We start from the raw sequence: 19,279 nt of genomic DNA, 5'->3' as shown, positions 1-19,279 counted from the left end.
GGGAAAGAAACGTGCACTCTGTACTCAAGAGACAGCAGCTGTAGTGAAAGGCAGTAAATTGCCAGAGTGCTGGGAAGTGTGTACGTTCACAATGTCTTACTTGTACATTTTCTTTTTTAAGACTCAGTTCTCATCATCCAGCAGCTCCCATTTGTTTCTTCTGTACTGTCCTGGGTAAGAGATGGGGAAAGGTTGGCTTTCCAGGGGGCAAGAAGCTTAATTTGAGGTCACAGGAACAAAACTAGTGAAAAAAAACGTCCTTTCAGGCTGTTAGAAAATGGTTCACCTGAAGGAGAATATTCTTTTGTATAACTTGCATACTTTGCAGACAAAAAATAATAGAACGGGAAAGAGATATAGGGAATTCTGATAATTAGTAGCAATTATAGCTAAAATAAAAAGAGATCTTTATGACCAGACGTAAGATTATGCATTGTAATCATAGATTTATTTTTGTATTGTTGCTCCTCACGTCTAGTCCTAAGATTTGTTTTGTTCTTAATTGAAAGGAAGAGTATAAATGCAGCTATGTGCTTCTCTTTTAAAGGTTTGATCAAACTGCCACTGCTGTCATGAGAGCCAGATTAGTCCCAGAAGAATAACCCAATATGCAATGCTGTGTAATTGTGCGTTGTTTACCTCATTACAAAAATCTAACCCATGAAATAATTTTCAGCATTCCTACATAGTCTCACATCCAGCTCCCCTGGAAATAGAGCTGTGCACTGAAAATTTCATAACAGACCAATCAGTATAACTAGCTAATTGTGATAATTGGATTTTTTTTATATAATTGTCTTCCCTGTTAGATGTTTTTCCTTCTGGCTTGGTTCCTTATGCCAAGTTTCTCAAAAGTAGTTTGCTAAATTAGAATTAACCTGCTATGATCTTTCTTCTGATTCCTGCTAAGGAGGAGTGAAAAACTCATTTAGAAATTCTTGGCTTCTTTCTATTGATCTCTAAGTGTTAGGTTATCACTCATTTCTTGAGTAGCAGCAGTCTGTGTGCTGTCAACAGAAGGTGGTTTATTTAATTTCTGTTTAGATCTTTCTCAAGGCGTCTAATGCTGGTAGGTAATAAAAAAATATTTTTATAATTGCCAAACAGTTCTGTATTGTTTTGGGGAACTCATATTCACATTTCTTTTCATTTGCTCAAACAGACACTTTTTATTTGAATGTCTAATGTTTGCTGCCATAATCAATTACTGCTGCCAGAATTAATGTTGGCTTTGTTCTGACAACCCTCTATCTTTTGTTTTACAACTCATTTTAATCAATTGCAGGTGTGTTCACAATTCAGAGCTCTTTCAATTAGCCCCTGCAATTCCTCTGAGGCTTTATGTCACTCATGCCCTTTCTCAATTAACCTGGTTCTGTTCTACCCCTTTGGCAGGCAGAGCTGCTGTGGGGTGTAGATATGGAAAACCCACCTTTAATGGTTTTAGAGCCAGAGCTTGGCCCACTGCAGGTCATTATGTTGGGTGCCCCCAGCCAGCCAGGACACACCTGCCCATGGGACAGCAAGGGTGTTTGCATCCTTATTACCCATTACTGACTTGATTTGATGGTGATAGTTTCAAATTCCAGTGGGTCTCCAAATGAAGCTGTGAAAGCAAACTACCCAGAGATTATCAGTGTCACCTTGGCCAGCATTAGCCACATGGGGCTGTGCCAGGAAGCTCAGGGCTGCATCCAAGGCTGACTTATCTCACTCTCAGGGCACCATCCAAGAGGGAATTCCAGTCTCAGCTGGGAATAAACAACCAAATAAACAAACAACAACAACAGGCACAATTTAAGACTGAAACAGTATGGCTGTATCCCGTATGAGCTTTTTGTGAGTCAAAGGATTCTTCACAGGTTTTACCGACCAAGCTTCAGACCCCCATGTATTCAGCTTCCAGAAATCAGTCTCACAGTGTGAGGTGGCCTATTTGGTAGGGTCTACAAATGAGCTCAGAACCCAGGCTGTTACACCAGCAAAGCAAAATGTTCTAAGAAAGAAAGCAATAGACATTTATCTATGCTGGGTTTACCCCCAGCTGTGTAGAAAGTAGAAAGAGGTGATGAATGGAATGGGATTTAAATTGATCTATCACCTTATTAAAAATCACAGATGATATTTTCAATCTCAGCTCATAAATCTTGTTACTTGTGTCCGGCTAGATCACATCACTTTGCCTATCTCAAGTTTTTTTTGAAATTTGTCATAAGGATCATGAACGTACAAGTGAGAGAGAAGAACATAAACATTACTTAAATTATACGAGTCATAGCTTAGCCCTGGTTTCCCTTTTTTATACTTTTTTATGCTTGGAGACGGACAGAAACACATGGTTATTTAAGGGAATTAGAAACAGTAGGCACGATGACAGTCCTGCTCCATTTTGGGGGGTGGTGCTAGATTCCAGCTACATTAATAAATGCAGAAATATGATCCCTGCATCCTCTCCCCAGCTGTACACAAATGGCTTTGCCCTACCTATAAAACCTTGTGGCAGCACGATGCTCTGCTGGGGCAGGGTTGTGCCAGATGCAGGGCATGCAGGTCACCTCTCTGGGAACACTGCTCTCATCCTGTGTCCTCCTTGTCACAGGCAGCTTCATATCCCATATCAGCATCTTGTAGGCTTGTTGATGTGCAAGTCCACAAGTTCAGCCTTAAGCACCAGGGCACAAAGGGAAGATGGGTATGGGATAATTTTGATTACAATAAAAGGCTCTTAAACCTTAAAGCTTTTTTCTAGATGAATATGCTCTGTCTTCCTTTGCCAACACACACAGAGCGACCACATTGACCTGCTAAACTCAAAAACATTATTGGAAAAGTTGTTTACGAAATCTTACAAGTCTATTTGTTTCTCTCAGCTATGCCTAGGTAAACTTGAAACCAAATCCACAGGTTTTAGTTGAGAGACTCCTGATTTACAATGCTTACTAGGAAAAGAGTATAGTTTTGTGTAGGAAAAAATCTTATCCAGCTGAAAATTCTACTCCCCGGTTCCTGTGTGGGAGATAGGCTTCAAGCAAGGTATTACAGGAGCTGATTTGAGGTGATTAGGTAACATCATACAGTGCAAGATTTGACCAGGGAAGTAAGACTAGAGAAATGGCCTTTTACTGCTCTATGCACTGTCAATAAAAAGCTGAATACTTAAAAATTTATCCCTGGTTGATTCAGGATATCCAGCACCTGCTCTTTGTCTTCTGAAAGTACTTGGGACCTTGAAGGAATGAGATGAAATAGTTATGTGGAAATTGTGCTTGGGAAAGTGAAGTTGCATTGTGTGTTGAAATCTAATAATAAAAATTCTTGTGGGACAAATCAGGGTGATGTAAAGGATGGCCAAGCAGAATAATTGAAAGACCAAAAAAGCGAGGTTGATACAAAAGTCAGTGTTGTGTAGTTTTGTGTGCAATATTCATCTGTGACAGACTTTAAATATGCCTATTCTTTGTGAAGGTGTCATAATTAAAATTATTATTGTCCCTCTGTTCTTTGTATTGTAGGCTGGAAAAAGACAGTTGGTAAGCTGGGATTTGGACACAACGTGGGTGGATTTTGTACAGTTTTACATCCAGATTGGAGGAGAGACTTCCTCGTGCAACAAACCTGACAGCAGAGAAGAAGGTGTGCTGCTGCAGTACAGCAATAACGGCGGGATCAACTGGCAACTACTAGCAGAAATGTATTTCTCTGACTTCAGCAAACCCAGGTAGAATTTTGGTCTAAAATAATTAATACATATGGCATCAGCTTTAAAAAAATCTATTTCTCAACTTATGAAATCATGAATAGTAATTTAAAGTTATAATGCTTAAAAGTCATCATTATATAGAAACTTTTTCTGGCTGGCATAGTAAACTCCTGTCACTAGGAATGAAAAATGTAATGAAAGTGGGCCTTAAAATCTGAAGTAAAATATAAAATTCCCTATCACCTCCTATGTGAAACATGCCTAAAATGCTAATATCTGCAAAAAAATAGCAAGCATATACAGAACTTACCCAAAAGAGGTGTAGAAATCTTCCATTTCCTCTGACTCTGGTTTCAGATCTAATGAACATGTATTAATGTCATATGAAGCAAAAGCTCCTTTAAATAAATATTTAAGGAGGAGAAGAAATCATGTTCAACCATTCAAATATGCTGTCAGATACCTTGTCAGTGAAAATTTAAATTTTATTTGTCTGCAGAGGTGCTAACATGATTTCTATTACCTGTAGTCCATGTCTTTCAACGTACAAATTATTTTGTCTTCTCATCTTGTCATTTTGCATTGCAATGAACAATGCTTTCAGAAGGACTTCTGTAACTTGGCAGGCTGTTCTTTTCTAGAGGTAATCTAGGCACTTGGAAGTATAAAACTCTTGAATTTTGAATAGAATAGAAAATAGAATAGAATAGAATAGAATAGAATAGAATAGAATAGAACAGAACAGAACAGAACTATTTCAGGTGGAAGGGATCTGCAACTGTGCTCAGCGTTACTCCATCTTAGGTGCAGAATCAACATTTCCACTTGTTAAATTTTATCTCATGAATCAATCCCCATGCTCCAATCTGTCAAGATTCCTCTGCAAGAACTCTTGATCCTCAAGAGAGCCAAAGCACCTCCCAGTTTGTATCATCAGCAAAAGGGTGGACTCAACTCCTGCATCCAGATTATTGATGGGTACCTTGAACAGGACTGCCCTAGGATTGAACGAGAGGAACACTGCTGGTGACCAGTCACCAGGCAGATGTGACCCCATTCACTACAACCCTTTGGATTCTGCCCTTCAGCCAGGCCTTCACCCAGCACATTGTGAACTCGCTCATCCCACAGGTGGACAACTTGTCCGTAAAGATGCTGTGTATCAAAAGCCTTGCTAAAATCCAGACAAACTACAGGTACCCCCTTTCCCTCAACTACTAGGTGAGTGCTTTAGTCTCTACTTGGTCAAAATTACAGGACACACCCAACAAAGAAGCTAAATTGTGAAAGCTTCATCACCAGACTATACAATGCATTTTTAGAGAAAACATTTGCCCTCCTGAGCATTGAAGAGTGATGGTCCTTACTGAACATAGCTATGCACATTTATTTTTCTATTACTTCAAATGTGGTCCAGATCTTATTTTCCAATTCATTATTCTTCAGTTATAAATCTAGGAATTCTCTGGAAAAGGACAATTCCTTCTCCTTTCTATGCCTAACTGGCAAGTGAAGCAGAGTCCATGGTACAAAAAAACATATGATATAAAGAAAGAGTTACAAAAGGATTGTATGTATAAATGCATATATGTAACGTGTCTGAAATAGGACTGGGCAAGTAACTAATTCTTATACTTTTTGACATAAGTATGATTAGGCTTGAAACTTGAACGTTTATTTAACATCATTTTTGTAAGGTGTTTTTTAAATTGAACATAAAGCAAACTGAGGAGACCTGAAGTTCTTTTACAAAGATCTGTATAGGAGGGCTGAAATATTTTTACCCAAAGAAAACTGCTACGTAATCTATTGCTTTGTACTAGAAGGATGCTTTTGTCTGCAAATAGGACCAATCACCAGAAGAGAATAAGAAATTAATTTTGCTAGCATATGTCACTATTACTTCCTGGCATCAGAGAAACATTAAGACTTGCTGAACATGGATCAGCTGAACAGTTTAATTCAAAGCTAGAGAGCTCAAATCAGTTCCTTATTGTGCTTGGCAATATAAGTAATAGAGCATAAAAACTAGACATTGTCTTAAAGAGTTTACATTCTCCACAGACAAGAAGGATGAAGAAGGCTTCTTGATATGTAGTGTATAATCTAGATATATGGAAAAATAGAATAACAGAATCACATAATCATTAAGAAAAGACCTCCAAGGTCATGAAATACAACCTTTGACCCAACATCACCATATCAAGTAAATTACAGCACTAACTGCCATATCCAGTTGTTTTTTGAACACTTCCAGGGATAGTGACTCCTCCAGCTCCCTGGGCAGCACGGGAAGCCCCAATGCCCAACCACCCTTTCAGTAGAGAAATTCTGCCTGTTGTCCAACCCGAACCTCCCCTGGCAGAGTTTGAGGCAATGTACTCATGTCGCTGGTTGCCTGGGAGAAGAGGCTGATCCCCGTCTTACTACAACCTCATTTCAGGCAGTTGTAGAGAGCAGTAAGGTCTCTGCTGAGCCTCCTTTTCTCCAGACTAAACAACCCCCAATTTCCTCAGCTGCACCTCATATGAATTACTCTCTTACACCCTTCCCCAGCTCCGCTGCCCTTCTCTGGACACGCAAATTACTGAGGACTTGTACGTGTAAGATAGATGCTGGCTTTCCTGCCTCTTTTCCCTGTTGAGTGATACCTTTCTCTACAGACGGTGTTCTCTGAAGTTCTGCTCAATTTCTCTTTCTCAGGTTTGTCTATCTGGAGCTGCCGGCTGCAGCCAAGACACCTTGCACCAGGTTTCGCTGGTGGCAGCCGGTGTTCTCAGGGGAAGGGTACGATCAGTGGGCCATCGACGACATCATCATTTTGTCAGAGAAGCAGAAGCACATCATTCCTGTTGTTAATCCCACCTTACCACAGGTAATAAGCAAGAGCAGGCTGTGGGCATCCCCACAAAACAGGAACTATCCTGTTAGGAGACTTGTTTGAATATAATTTTCATTGAAAATACTGGTTCTATTTAAAGAGCTGTAGTGTTTGCAGCTGCCTCTCTGTGTGGGAATAACCTGGGTCTTTTCACAGAATCATCAGACTCCTAATCTTTGTGACAGAGAATGTAATGATGTGTCTCCACAAAAAGTCAAGACTGAAATTTTGGAAATTATTTTTTTTTTTAATTACAGAAAATAAAAATTGCAAAATTTGAAAGTTCAATAATTTTGGGAATTATTCTGAAGCCACACTGCAAGGTGATAATACCTCTGGCTTTCATTTTCATTTCTAACAGAACTTTTATGAAAAGCCAGCATTTGATTACCCTATGAATCAGATGAGTGTGTGGTTAATGCTGGCCAATGAAGGGATGACCAAAAATGAAAGTTTCTGCTCTGCCACCCCCTCTGCCATGCTCTTCGGTAAATCAGATGGAGACCGGTTTGCAGTGACTCGAGATTTAACTCTGAAGCCTGGATACGTCTTGCAGTTCAAGGTATTCCTTAAACATAAATCTGTGCAAGAATATCAGTAAAACTGCCCTTAGCCAATACTTGCAAGATGCCACTGGGGCCACAGTTCAAACTAACTCATACAGCATAAAATGCCATCCTGCTTTCTGGAAGAATAGCCAAAACCTTGGTGCAGGAAAGCATTTTTACCCCTCTGGAGAAGTTTTAGAGCTTTTCGTTCTTCAGCACATTTCAGAAGTGGGCTGAAGTGACTGTCATTATACTCAAGTCAGCACTAGGAAGTGCTACTGCACTGTTGAGTGAAAAAGGATTTATCCCGTCTGGGGCTCTGAGCGTACAAAATCTCCAATGTGGTTTGGGTACATTTTTTGTATTTTAAACTATTTAAGGACTTACAAGCTGCTCTGTACTCCAGTGTGGGTTTTTCATATAATTTACTTTTGTTGTGTCAATGAATATAGGCTCCAATTAGCATTTTCTTCTTTAAAGAGCTTACAAAAATTTCAGTGGTCTGACAATACGTCAGAATATGGGCTCCAAAGAAAGTGTATTTGCTTTGACAAGCTCTTGTTTCTGAACCCTAATCAAAATTTTATTGAGTTTATAATGAAATCCCATTGGTGAATTCTGGAAGTTGGTTGCAATGCAATTTTAATGAGCTCCCCACAAATACATCGTCCTTACATAATTGGTGGATACAGACACTGAATAATTTACAAGTGGAATTATTAAAGAGATCAGATGTTTACAGGCAGCTTTTCAAATATAATTCCCACAGTTCTATAAATAGGAAAGTTCATTAGAAATACTGGGATTTGTAAAATAATCTAATTTCAACTAAAAGATATGCTAATAAAGTGCTATACAAACTGAGGGACTTCAGTACAATTTCCTTGTGAGTTTTATACTTTAAACTGTCTACAACCCAAGGATATCTCAATGTATAAATACCATTTAGCCTGGAAAAGATGCTTTTTGCCTCTTCACCACCTTCCTGTACTTCAGCAATTAAGTCTTCGTTCTCTAGGTTTGATGATCAACAGCAATTAAAAATTGTCTAGGTTAAAAAAAATCAATACTTAAAAATGTTTCATATACCTTCCATCACTGAAACACTTGACAATGTAACATAACTATACAAAACGTAAGAATGTGTCACAGAACAGTGAGTTCTTCCTAATAAAGTCTATTATTTCAGGACTGAATTTCTACTTTTTTGGAAAGCTTTTCAGCCTGCACATAAATGTGTTAGTCCTATTTGCATGCTTTTGTGAGTGTGTGAAATTTCCATTTTAAATAGCAGACTGGAATAATTTTGCATTGATAAGCTCAAAGACAGTAATTTGTCAGAATTATTTCATTTTACATGAATGATTTTGTTTTACATTTTACATTCTACAGCTCAAGTAGAATTTCTACAATAAAATAGTGGAAACTAATATTTTTCTGATAGCTTGAAAAATGAAACTGAAATTTCAAATCAGCAGTTGATTTTGGTTGCATTCTCATTTCATGTTTTAATATGCATTTTTCTACTTAATCCAATCTTACTCTATTCTGGGGGCCCAAACTGCAGTGCCAACTTCCAGACATCATTCCTGCAAGGCCACTGACAAGGCTGTGTTAGGTCTAACCTGGGAGTCAGGCTGATCCTCTGGGCACACTGGGGCACACTGGGCTGCAGATGGGATGGATCCCAGAGGATACAGCTCTTTCCACTCCTGGGCATGCAGGTGCCTGCACAGTGTTTGCTGTTTGGGGCTTACTATGCACAGGGACCCTTGGACAGTTCTTTGCACCTTTTTGTCTGCTGAACTCAGCAATGAACCTTATTGAAGGGATAGTGGGAATATTTACTGAGAAATGTCATATAAATGTAAGAAACAGACTCCAAGCATCAGTCACTGTCTGCCAGCAGGGTTCAGTGCAAGTGCCCAGAACATTAAGCCTCCCAACACAAACAATCGAAGGTGGTTTGCAGCCAATAAATACTAATAACAGTGCAGGTTTTTCATATAATTTCTGACTCTCTGCTTTTTTGCAGCTGAACATTGGTTGCACCAACCAGTACAGCAGCTCTGCCCCTGTTCTGCTGCAGTACTCACACGATGCTGGGCTCTTCTGGTCGCTGGTGAAGGAGGGCTGCTACCCCACATCCCCGGGCACGAAGGGCTGCGAGGGGAGCTCCCGTGAGCTCAGCGAGCCCTCCGTGTACCACACCGGAGACTTTGAGGACTGGACAAGAATTACTATTGTTATCCCCAGGTCACTTGCAGCCAGGTACTGTGCATTGTAAACCACTGATGCCAGTGGGACCCATGGATTAGCTGATATAGCTGCTTCTAGAATGGTACATTAGAATAAAAGCAGTGTTAAAATACGGCAGATCTGGGAAAAATATACTGTGCTGCCCAAAGCAGCAAGAATTTTCCATTTTAAAGGTGTCAGATTGGTCTATAATAAATAATTAAATTACAAAGCAGTGAGAAACCCAGCACATTTTAATTTGACATCAATCCCTTCATTGCCTTTATCCATATCAGTTAGGTCAGAGGCACCAGCAAGAGAGTAATAAGTCACGTGAATTAAATAAGCCATTTGAACAGGATTAATTCCAGTTACCACTGGGCAAAGAAATCTTAGCAAGGTATTTGAGCTGATGCATAACGTGCTGTGTCACTGAAGGCAGCCGGGACAGCCAGAGGCAAAGGAGGGAAGAATGGTAGCTTGCAAGCACAACCTCAGCATAGGATTGATACAAATGAGAAAACATCAGATGGTGGAAGACACAAGTAAACCTTGAAATCAGGAGGCTTTTCTCCATCTTATCTGGTTTTGGCTGAAGTTTCTCGCTCCCCTTACTCTGTCTTACTCCAGCAGTAAAACACCCCAATCTGATTTGCTGGATGCACCAAGTGCTGCCAGCACAACCATCCCACCAGGCCCCTGGCCATGTCCCCCTGCCTCCTGCATCTTTCTTCCCAGGCAGCTTCTCTAGTGCTGCCTCTGGTTTTCTGACACATCGTCCTGCCACGGGCTCCACATCCTCAATCCCATTTGTGTGTGGCTTATTTTGTATCAGGGGAGCCAGTGCCTCTGCCGCAAGGACTTGAAATAGCAGTGTGTACCATAACAAGTTTGTCTTTTCTTCAGTAATTAGCCAATAAAGGCAGGTGCCAAATTGCACAGATCTGACACCAGCTGATTTGATTTACCCAAAACAAGCAGGGCAGAATCAATAGCAGCAATCTGTTTGGCATTATGTTCAGTAATGTGATCAGGAATAAGAAGCTCATGCTAATACATTAAAAATGTAAGTATTGTGACTGCAATGAGTGTCTTGGCATGTTGAGAACTGAGTTTGTTGTGGGTCGCTTAGGAAATCATGGTTCGTGGGTCAACCAGAGAGCATCCCATTTCATTATTTGGTACAGAGCATGAGCACGATGATCACCTACCTACCAAATCCCAGTGCACAGCAAAAAGGAAAGAGCAAAAGGATTATTACATTTTGGGCAGAGTAGCAAGGAGGATCTTAGTTAATCCATTATATTGGCAGTGAGATTTTAAATCTGTTCCCCTCTCTGTAGCGCCTGTAAAATTATTCAGCTAAAAGTTAAAGACTGGAAATTAATATCCAAAATATTTCTTCTTCAACAAGTCTCCTATCCAGTGGGTCAGAGTTGTGGGCAGAGTGGGAGCTTCAGACAAAGTTTACTAAAGAAGCCCTCCCAATGATTCATGAGGTCAAGAAAGGATCCCAGTGCTTTCTAAACTCCTTTTCAGAGAGGAGCCTGGGTGCAGCTGGATCCAATCTTAGCCCCAGACTTTGTTAATGGTTTAGGTCCAAAGGATTATACAGGTATAACTGAACCCCTACACAGCTTTGTTCTGCAGGCTAAGAATGGCAAACTAGATCTATTTATAGAAATATTTTTATTTATTATGGTAACAATTAGGCAAGAAGATCTTAATCAGAATTATTTGCTACACAGTATTGGAGTTATAGCAACTATTATAATGTAGTGCACTATGAAGCAACATTGAAGCAATTGTATTAAAGTAATTGTATTGAAGCTAGCAAAAACAATTATTAAGTAGAGATTGATGTTACTCACCCATACAATGATCATGGGCAAATTTCTTGCTCAGCCTTGAGGATTAACCTTGAGGGGCATCCCCACCCAAGGGAGGAATCTCCACCCACTCCAAGAAAGGGTATGTCAGAAGACCCTGCCATTAAAATTTGGGCTAGGCTTTTATAGTAGGAAGTGATTGACTGTCAATCATGTCTCTGGGCGAGCTGTGTCAGCTCAGCAGCCTTAGATAAATTATCAGTAATATCACTTGTTTGTTCCTTCATCCGTGTTTTACCAGGTCTACCACATCTCCACCTCACTATCAGGATGTTTAGCTTTGGGATTGATGGGTCAGACTGGTTTCAGCATGTAAGACATGTTCTTTGCCATTCCATTTAGAAAGTGGCTTTTTTTCTTGTAATCAACTAGCTTAAAGTTCTTTTACTCAAAAGTGTGCAATCCTGTAATAAACTCTGCACTGCTGCTACTACTGAGTTGCTTTCAAAAGTATTGTAAGAAATGGAGTTGAGGGATTTTAACATTTAATTAGCAGTTCAGGTTGAACTAAGTAGTAAAAAGCATCTTCAAAGTCACATCTAGTGATAAAACCATGTATTTGTTCTTTGCATCACACTGATGGATACGGGCCAGAGAAACAGAGGAAGTCAAAATGCAGCCAAAAGGTCTGGAAGAAATATCCTGAAGCAATGTAACACAAAATGTAGGATGACAGAAATACAGGCATCCTATTTGCAAGTGGCTAGTTTAGGAAAAGGTCCTTTTAATCTTAAGCAAGGAGTAGTAGCTGTTGAAGCTGGGAGTAGTAATACCATTGTTTTTTCTCTGCAGTAAGACTCGATTCCGCTGGATCCAGGAGAGCAGCTCCCACAAGAGCGTGCCTCCTTTCGGCTTGGACGGCGTCTACATCTCTGAGCCTTGCCCCAGCTACTGCAGCGGCCACGGGGACTGCATCTCAGGGGTCTGCTTCTGTGACCTGGGCTACACGGGTAAGACAACCCTCTTCAGGTGGGATTACAGCAAGCACTGGCTGAGTTAAAGCTGTAAATCTGGCCTCTTGTTTTCCTCTCCAATATTCTAGAAAAATACACGATGACATATATTGCGTGGGCTGCCAACAGGAATCTTTTTTGTTTTGTTAAATAAAATTCAGCGCAGGCAAAGCAGAGCAGCTGAAGGCAGCGGACACCGTTGATGTTTCTGGCAACCACAATCTTTGAACATCACCATCTGTATGAATGGGAAGGGACTAGAAATAAAAGAGAAAACAAAATAAAATATTATAAACTGAAAAGTCTGCTTAAAAGCCTTTGGATCGTCTTCAAAAAAATCGTTGCCATTTTTGAGTCCCCTGGCCATCAGATGGCACGGGACCAGGAGGGAACATATGTTCTGACAGGCCCTTCTGTGGAAAATTCTGCTCACTTGTGGTTTCAGGGGCTTTTATTCTGAAATAGAAAAAAACCCAAAATGCAAACCCTGTGAAAGAAAAATGATTGACACAACCAGTTGCACACTGCACTCTTTTCAACCCTCAACCAACAAAGCAGTAAGCTAACACCTTTTGTTCCATTTTTCTAAAATTAAATAAAAGGATAATATTTTTCTGCTTGCAAAAATAGTGCCTTATCAACATAAAGAGTGAGTATTTTTCAACTAGTGAAATAAGCCATCTTAGAGTTTAGAGGAAGAGAGCTTATTCTTGCTACAGAATTGTAAAGTGGCTTTAAAAAGGTACAACCCAGTCATCGGGACATTTTCTTAGAAAATCCTGGTGCTTTGTCACATACGGATGCAACTGAACCATGTGCCAGTGTACTGTATCTGACCCTTATTCTGTCCAGCAGTTTCACCAAAGGATCTCCCTCTTTTTTTTTCTTGAAGCATCACATGGAACCTGTGTGTCTAACGTGCCTAATCACAGTGAGATGTTCGACAGGTTTGAGAGGAAGCTAAGCCCTCTCTGGTACAAGATAACAGGAGGTCAGGTTGGGACAGGCTGTGGTGTGCTCAGCGATGGAAAATCCCTGTACTTCAATGGACCTGGCAAAAGGGAGGCAAGGACTGTTCCCCTGGACACCACAAATATCAGGTCAGTGCTCAGCGCTGCTGCTTACAGTTGCCTGTGTACTCAAGTTCTCTGTTCTGCCCTGCTGCAAGGGTGGATATGAGAAGGCAGGAAATGTTTTTTTCTGGTAATCATAACCTGTACGAGAACTCTACTTTTTTTGTTCATTCTGGTGTAATATTTCCTTTTTTTGAAAGAGAATACTTAGGTTAGAAACAGTGGAATAGCAGCATAAAATAACATAAAATATTAACTCTCTATCCTTCTGAGAAGATAGTTTGCATTGTATTCTAAGGCAGAAGACATGGCCTTGAGAATGCACAAAACCTAAGACTCTGCCTGAGAGTCTTAGCTGGAGAGAAAAGCTCCTTTTCCCCTGACTGTGTTGAATTGCAGGCATGACGATGGCATAGCAAGGAGCTGTTGTTTATTTGCCAGATGTTGTGAAATACTCCACTTGTCAGAAGTGTTAAGGAATGGAATGGGAATTGTTTCTGCGTAGCCAAGAGGCTAACAAGCCTTCACCTCTCTCCCTGCTGCTACTGAATCCTGCTCCATTGGTAGCAATTATCCTCTTCTCTCAAATTGCCTAGCTGATTAATGTAATTAGGATGAACAAAGGGCTGTTAATTCTAACCACTGTTTAGCTTGGAGTTTGCTGCTGCTTCGTCCAGTCTCATGAGAGATTAGGCACCTGAAACCTTGAGCACCCTACAATTTTGGCAGTTAGCTTAATAAAATATATTTCTCCTGACAAATACTGCTCTCAGAGTAAGTAATGCCATGATTTGCTCCATTACTGAATTTATGCAATCACTCAGCAAAGACTGGCCTGGTTGCTGTGATCACTCTCCAGCTCAGGCGAGCAGGGCTCTGTAGGGCAGTGTGGGGGCTGTGGGTTTGGGGACATCCTCAGCTGCTCCCTGGCACTGCACAGCACTGCACCACCTGCCTTTATTCTGTCCCTTGTGTGTCTGACAAATATGTGTCATAGTTACATAATTATGTAAATTAGTTATTAATTAAACTAATTAATTGTTTGACAAATATGCTTTGGACAAGTACATGTTTGCCCTGGAACTCTGGGAAGATGCAAGCACTTCTATTCCACTGTCTTCAAATCTTGTGTTATTAATCCTGGGAAGCATTATATTGGAAGTAGTCTAGACTACTTCATTAAAAGTCTACATTCAAAACAGTATTTTTGTGTTATTCCTTCTTTCATGGAGAAATATTTTTATAAAGAGAAGTATTTCCTTTAGTTTTAATATTACTTTGAATACCACTTTTTATCCCAGATATTCATATTTATAGCTTTCCATTTTTGTAAAGTTTGAACCATTTTAAAAGCCAAAAGAAGTTTCAAAATTCTGAGCAATGCTCTTTCTTGATATTTTTAATATACCACTGCTTCTCTTTTGCACAAGAATATGGTTATCTGGTGTCTTAAAACTGCCTCAGAAACATAAATGGCCAGAGAGACGCTTCGTAAGAGCAACTAAGATCTCTATTCTGACCACATGCTCACAATGTGACCTGCTCTCCTGCTGGAACTGATTGTTATGTCAAAATAAATCAGTACTTTATTTGTTTTGTAAGCATCACAGTGAGCAGATTAACTCCCTTGAACAGTTCAAGCTCGAAGCCACATCCCTGGGCTGTTTGCTAGACTGAACATAGTGGTCATCTCAAACCCAAATGGGACTAATGTGGACTTTTTGCTTTCTTCAGTGTGTGCTCAAAGGTAGTAGCCACCAGATGCTGCTTAACCAGAACATGGACTTAGATTACAGCAATTACCCCAGGCTGCTTTTGAGTTCAGAGGAGAGAACAGCTTCAAAAGGGCAACACAACTCATCCTGAAATAGCGGCTAGCAAAGGCCAGTGTTTTTTCTTCTGGAAACACGTATTTCTTTCTTTCATTAGTTGTAAGGCAGCCTGGGTTGGCCGTGTATAACTCAGATATTCAGCCTCAGACATCTTGCCCTGAACAGATGCATCCTACTTAAATGTTTGAGGCCATCTATAACATTAACTGGGTCTTTTTCTCTAGAAGCAAGGGCACACTAAGTTTGTGAGAGTGTGAAGGGTTAACTGAAAGGCCCATACGCTAAAAAGAAAATAATTCCTCAGCCTAGAAATTTTTTTCATTATTGGAGCTAAAATTAATGTCACTTGAAAGGGGAGATTAAAGGGAAGTACTTTTTCCGATTTTGGTATTACTTTTTGCATTCAATAATGCCTTGCATAGAATTCAGTTATCTTATTAGGGGTCATCTTAGCCCCTGCACAGTTCTCTTTTATTTTTGCAAGGTTTTTTTGGTTGGGAGGTTTTGGTGACTGAGTAAACAGCAGGAAAATATGCCTTGAAAGACATACTGTCAGATATGTGGATTGAGGGTTGTGAATAGGAAGGCTGAAACTCCTGCAGTAGATTTTTAAGCTGCTTATTTTTCAGGTTAATAGTGTTTTCCCAGACCTTTTGTTTTGTTAAATCATGCATGGAAAAGCCTGACTGAAAACTTGAAAAATATTGCAAGACACTAAATTTTTATTTTCATTCTGAATTCCTGCAGATCTACCTATGCATATTCCCTACCACCAGTTACAGCTTTTTGAATGTAAAATGTAAATTTGATGTAAGGAATGTACAGAATTTTTTTTCTTTTTTTGAAGTACAAAGACTCTTTTCTCTTTCACCCTTCTCTTCCTAGCAGAATGTGGTCCATGGGGGCTTGGTGTCCCTGGTTTGCTGTGCTCCAAAGGGGTTGAGATTTGCCAGCCTGAGGTGTGTGGTGCTGCCCAGGGGAGCGGCCCAACAGGGCACTGCCACACCCAGGTGTCACACTCAGGGCACTTCAAACTAAAGCTTGTCCCTGGGAGCCAATGACCATAAACAACCACTCAAATTTTAGTTTATACATTAAGTGATATCATAATCTTAGCTTTGTTTGTCCTATTGCCTCCTTATTCCTTTATATGATTGACTACACCCCAGATATTAGGAGAATGTCATGTAGCGCTAAGGGAGCTGTAAGTGTCAAAGTTATTTCACCCAGACGATTTTTTTTTTTGCTCTACACTTCAGAAATCCCCTGGAGTCTCTCCATCCCTTCTGTATTGCGTGGCCCAACACACCAAAGGCACAATTTCACCAGCAGTATTTCCATCCTTCTGACTGACAATGTAATTCATGGATGCATTTTGGTTGCTGATGAGCTCCTGCCTCCCACTTTGATGGCCTGTGAGACTCTTGACTATCTGTACAGTGGGAGCATTTGCACACAGTTCCTACCTGGCAGCTAGAAACAAACCATGGAATATATATATATTTTTTTGTTCCAAGTGGTGACATCTGGCTTGTTAGCTGACCTAGCTCCCATCTGCTTTACAGGCTCCATTGCTAATGATTGTGCAACCATCCCAGGGAGCTGTTCTAGGTCAGACACTTAGAGATCAGATGGGCTGATTCACCCCTCTGCAAAAAGGGTTTCTTGGTCTTTGGTTTTGCTTTTTAACGATCTTGACACTTGGCAAGAATAAAAGAATTTCATCACAGGACTGTAAATCTATTCACCTCTGAGGCTTCTGTGTAGAGTTTCATTGCCTGAATACTTCTCCAACAGCAGAGCTGCAGCAAACAAATAGAACTTACCTGGCTAAATGGTGTGTAGTACTGTGAGCCTGACTAGTCTTGAGCTATCTGTGGGGTTATCTTAGCAATGAGATTGATGAGGATATTCTGGCTTGTCCTAGACGCGATGGATATACAAAACATGTCAGACAGTAGATTTTGATAACAAAACTGGAACGTGGCTGGATTTAGAATCAGAATTATGATATTGTGTATGTAACGATGGATGAGGGAAATTGGAATCCTGTCTGCATTTTACTGGCTCTGGCTGTAGTCATGTAGCTTGTCTGTGATTTTACCAAAATTACTACAAATTAGGACCAAATCCTCTAAAGCAAAAAGAGTTATCCTTGTGGGAAATTATTTGAGTGGCAAAAATGCACCTCAATATTTATATTTTAAATAAAGAAGTTATCTACATGCAATAGAATTAATGAAGCCTGATTTTCTATCATCCTAATTTAAAAACTGGCCAGGAAGCAAGGAGGAGCATGCAAAAGCTCATCCTGGGGTTGTGAGTCCATGTTCTCCACTCTGCTCAGGTGCTGTTTTGGGTATGCAATGGAGACAACCTGTGAAGAATGTGCAGATTAGGGGGTGGTGGCATTCTCAGTCATCTCAATGCTCTTTACCTTAGTTATGACCCAGTAAGACTCAGATGGATGCCTGAGACATGCAGTGAAATTTGGTGAGTGAGCAGCAGGACATTAATTGAAATTAATTGTTGTTAAATTGCACAATAGTGTGTATCTAAGAGGAAATATAAACTACTCTAAAACCACAGAGTCACAATAATAAACACAAGCTCAGCAGGGATACTATGGCATGGCTGCAGATTGGGGGAAAAAAATTAACAGTATTTTGGAGCAGAACGATGGAATAATACTTAATTCAAATACAGCTAAACAGGGATGTTCCAGACTAATACAGAGTTCTGTCAATAAAACCAGAAATCCTGTCTCAAGGAGTTTTGTGGCATCAGAAGGATTGCAGGAAGTAGTTTTGTGAAAAATTGAAGACACGGAAAAATGTTCATGCAGAGACTCAGATGCAATGGTTGCCATGGTTTACAGTAGAAAGGGATAAGAGAAGGTAGGGAAGTTATAAAAGCACTGACTACAGGACAGGTTGCAAGAAAAGCAGACCAGGAACTTTTTTTCACCATTTCATGATGTGAGAACAAGAAAATATTCAATGAAATCATAATGTATAGGTTCAAAATCAAAGGGCCTACTTCACAAAATCTTCAGTGAACTCATTTCACTGAAAATTGTTTACATCAAGAATTTAAGGGTCTAAAAAGGATTGGTGGTTTAGGAGGATATAAAAATTTTATTACAAGTCTAATGCTGTATTTTAAAGCTTCACCTAATTTCCAGTTACAAGAGGCCAAGGTAAGATCTGATGTAAGAAACAGCTTTGCCTGCTTTGTAGATTTTGCACCTCTTGTGTGAGATGGAACTGCTAAATTCTGCTACTCACTGAAAACCACATTTATTAGGCACGGGATTAATAAACCACATCACTTTCTTCTGTCTTGGGTCCTTCACGATTTACCATGCTCACGTTTGATTTCTCTATGAATATTCCCTAATCAATAAGCCTGGAATAATGACCTAACTGAAAATGCCATTAGTTAAGAGGGGCAAATTATCCTGACTGATCTTGTGGTATCAGAAGATGATTACACTTCTTTTCTATCCTGTGTTTTTTTAAAAGGCTGGTTCAATTTTATGTACAACTTGGAAGCAAGACTGTTGGTAACTCCTGCAGTAGACCAAGAGCCAGGAATGAAGGTAAAGCCCCTTTTCTTTATAATAACCCTTTTTCATTTTGCATCTTCTGCAGTGTTTTTGCCTTTTGCTGCCTATACAAAATCAAAAAGATTTTTATTTTAACATAAATCAATTACCTCCTCAGTTTTCATAAATGTTGCAGAAAGCTATTTACTTTTGATTGATGTTATTATTTGTAATTAGTTACACCAAACATAATGGCGATCCATCTGTAGGAGTAACTGTTGAAGCTGTGATGGTCTAAGAAAGACAACATTCACAAGGCAAGGTGTAATGGCTTTTATTAGACTACTTGATAGTGTTGGAAAACAGGTAAATTTACAATTTACACAGGACTTTTCATTAGGTCTGAAATAAAAGGAATTAAATTCCAGTTCATGATAACTCCATTTTTGACCTGAAGAAGAGTTATGTGCCTGAAAACTTGCTCATCTTCTCAACTACACCAGTGGGTCTAATAAAAAATTGCCTTCCAAACCAAGCTCATGCATGATTTACCCAAAATGCAAAATTATAAAGCTGCAGCTGAAAATTTATTTAGTCTGAATAAATTCATCTCTCCCA

At 39.8% G+C, this 19,279-nt stretch overlaps 1 protein-coding gene across 1 annotated transcript in view; it reads left to right on the top strand.

The window, feature by feature from the left end:
• Nucleotides 1-19,279, top strand: part of RELN (reelin) — a 233,623-nt gene that overhangs the window by 158,335 nt on the left and 56,009 nt on the right. The window contains exons 24-30 of the mRNA XM_017745972.1: nt 3,513-3,718; nt 6,404-6,575; nt 6,943-7,143; nt 9,165-9,400; nt 12,049-12,206; nt 13,102-13,309; nt 18,639-18,715. Of these exons, the coding sequence (XP_017601461.1) occupies nt 3,513-3,718; nt 6,404-6,575; nt 6,943-7,143; nt 9,165-9,400; nt 12,049-12,206; nt 13,102-13,309; nt 18,639-18,715 (1,258 nt within the window). The remainder of the gene's footprint in view (nt 1-3,512; nt 3,719-6,403; nt 6,576-6,942; nt 7,144-9,164; nt 9,401-12,048; nt 12,207-13,101; nt 13,310-18,638; nt 18,716-19,279) is intronic.

The sequence above is a fragment of the Corvus brachyrhynchos genome, unplaced genomic scaffold, assembly GCF_000691975.1.
Source record: "Corvus brachyrhynchos isolate BGI_N302 unplaced genomic scaffold, ASM69197v1 scaffold239, whole genome shotgun sequence".
NCBI classification, from domain to species: Eukaryota; Metazoa; Chordata; class Aves; order Passeriformes; family Corvidae; genus Corvus; species Corvus brachyrhynchos.
Note: the sequence above shows the minus strand (reverse complement) of the source record. Positions and strands in the feature narration are given on the sequence as shown.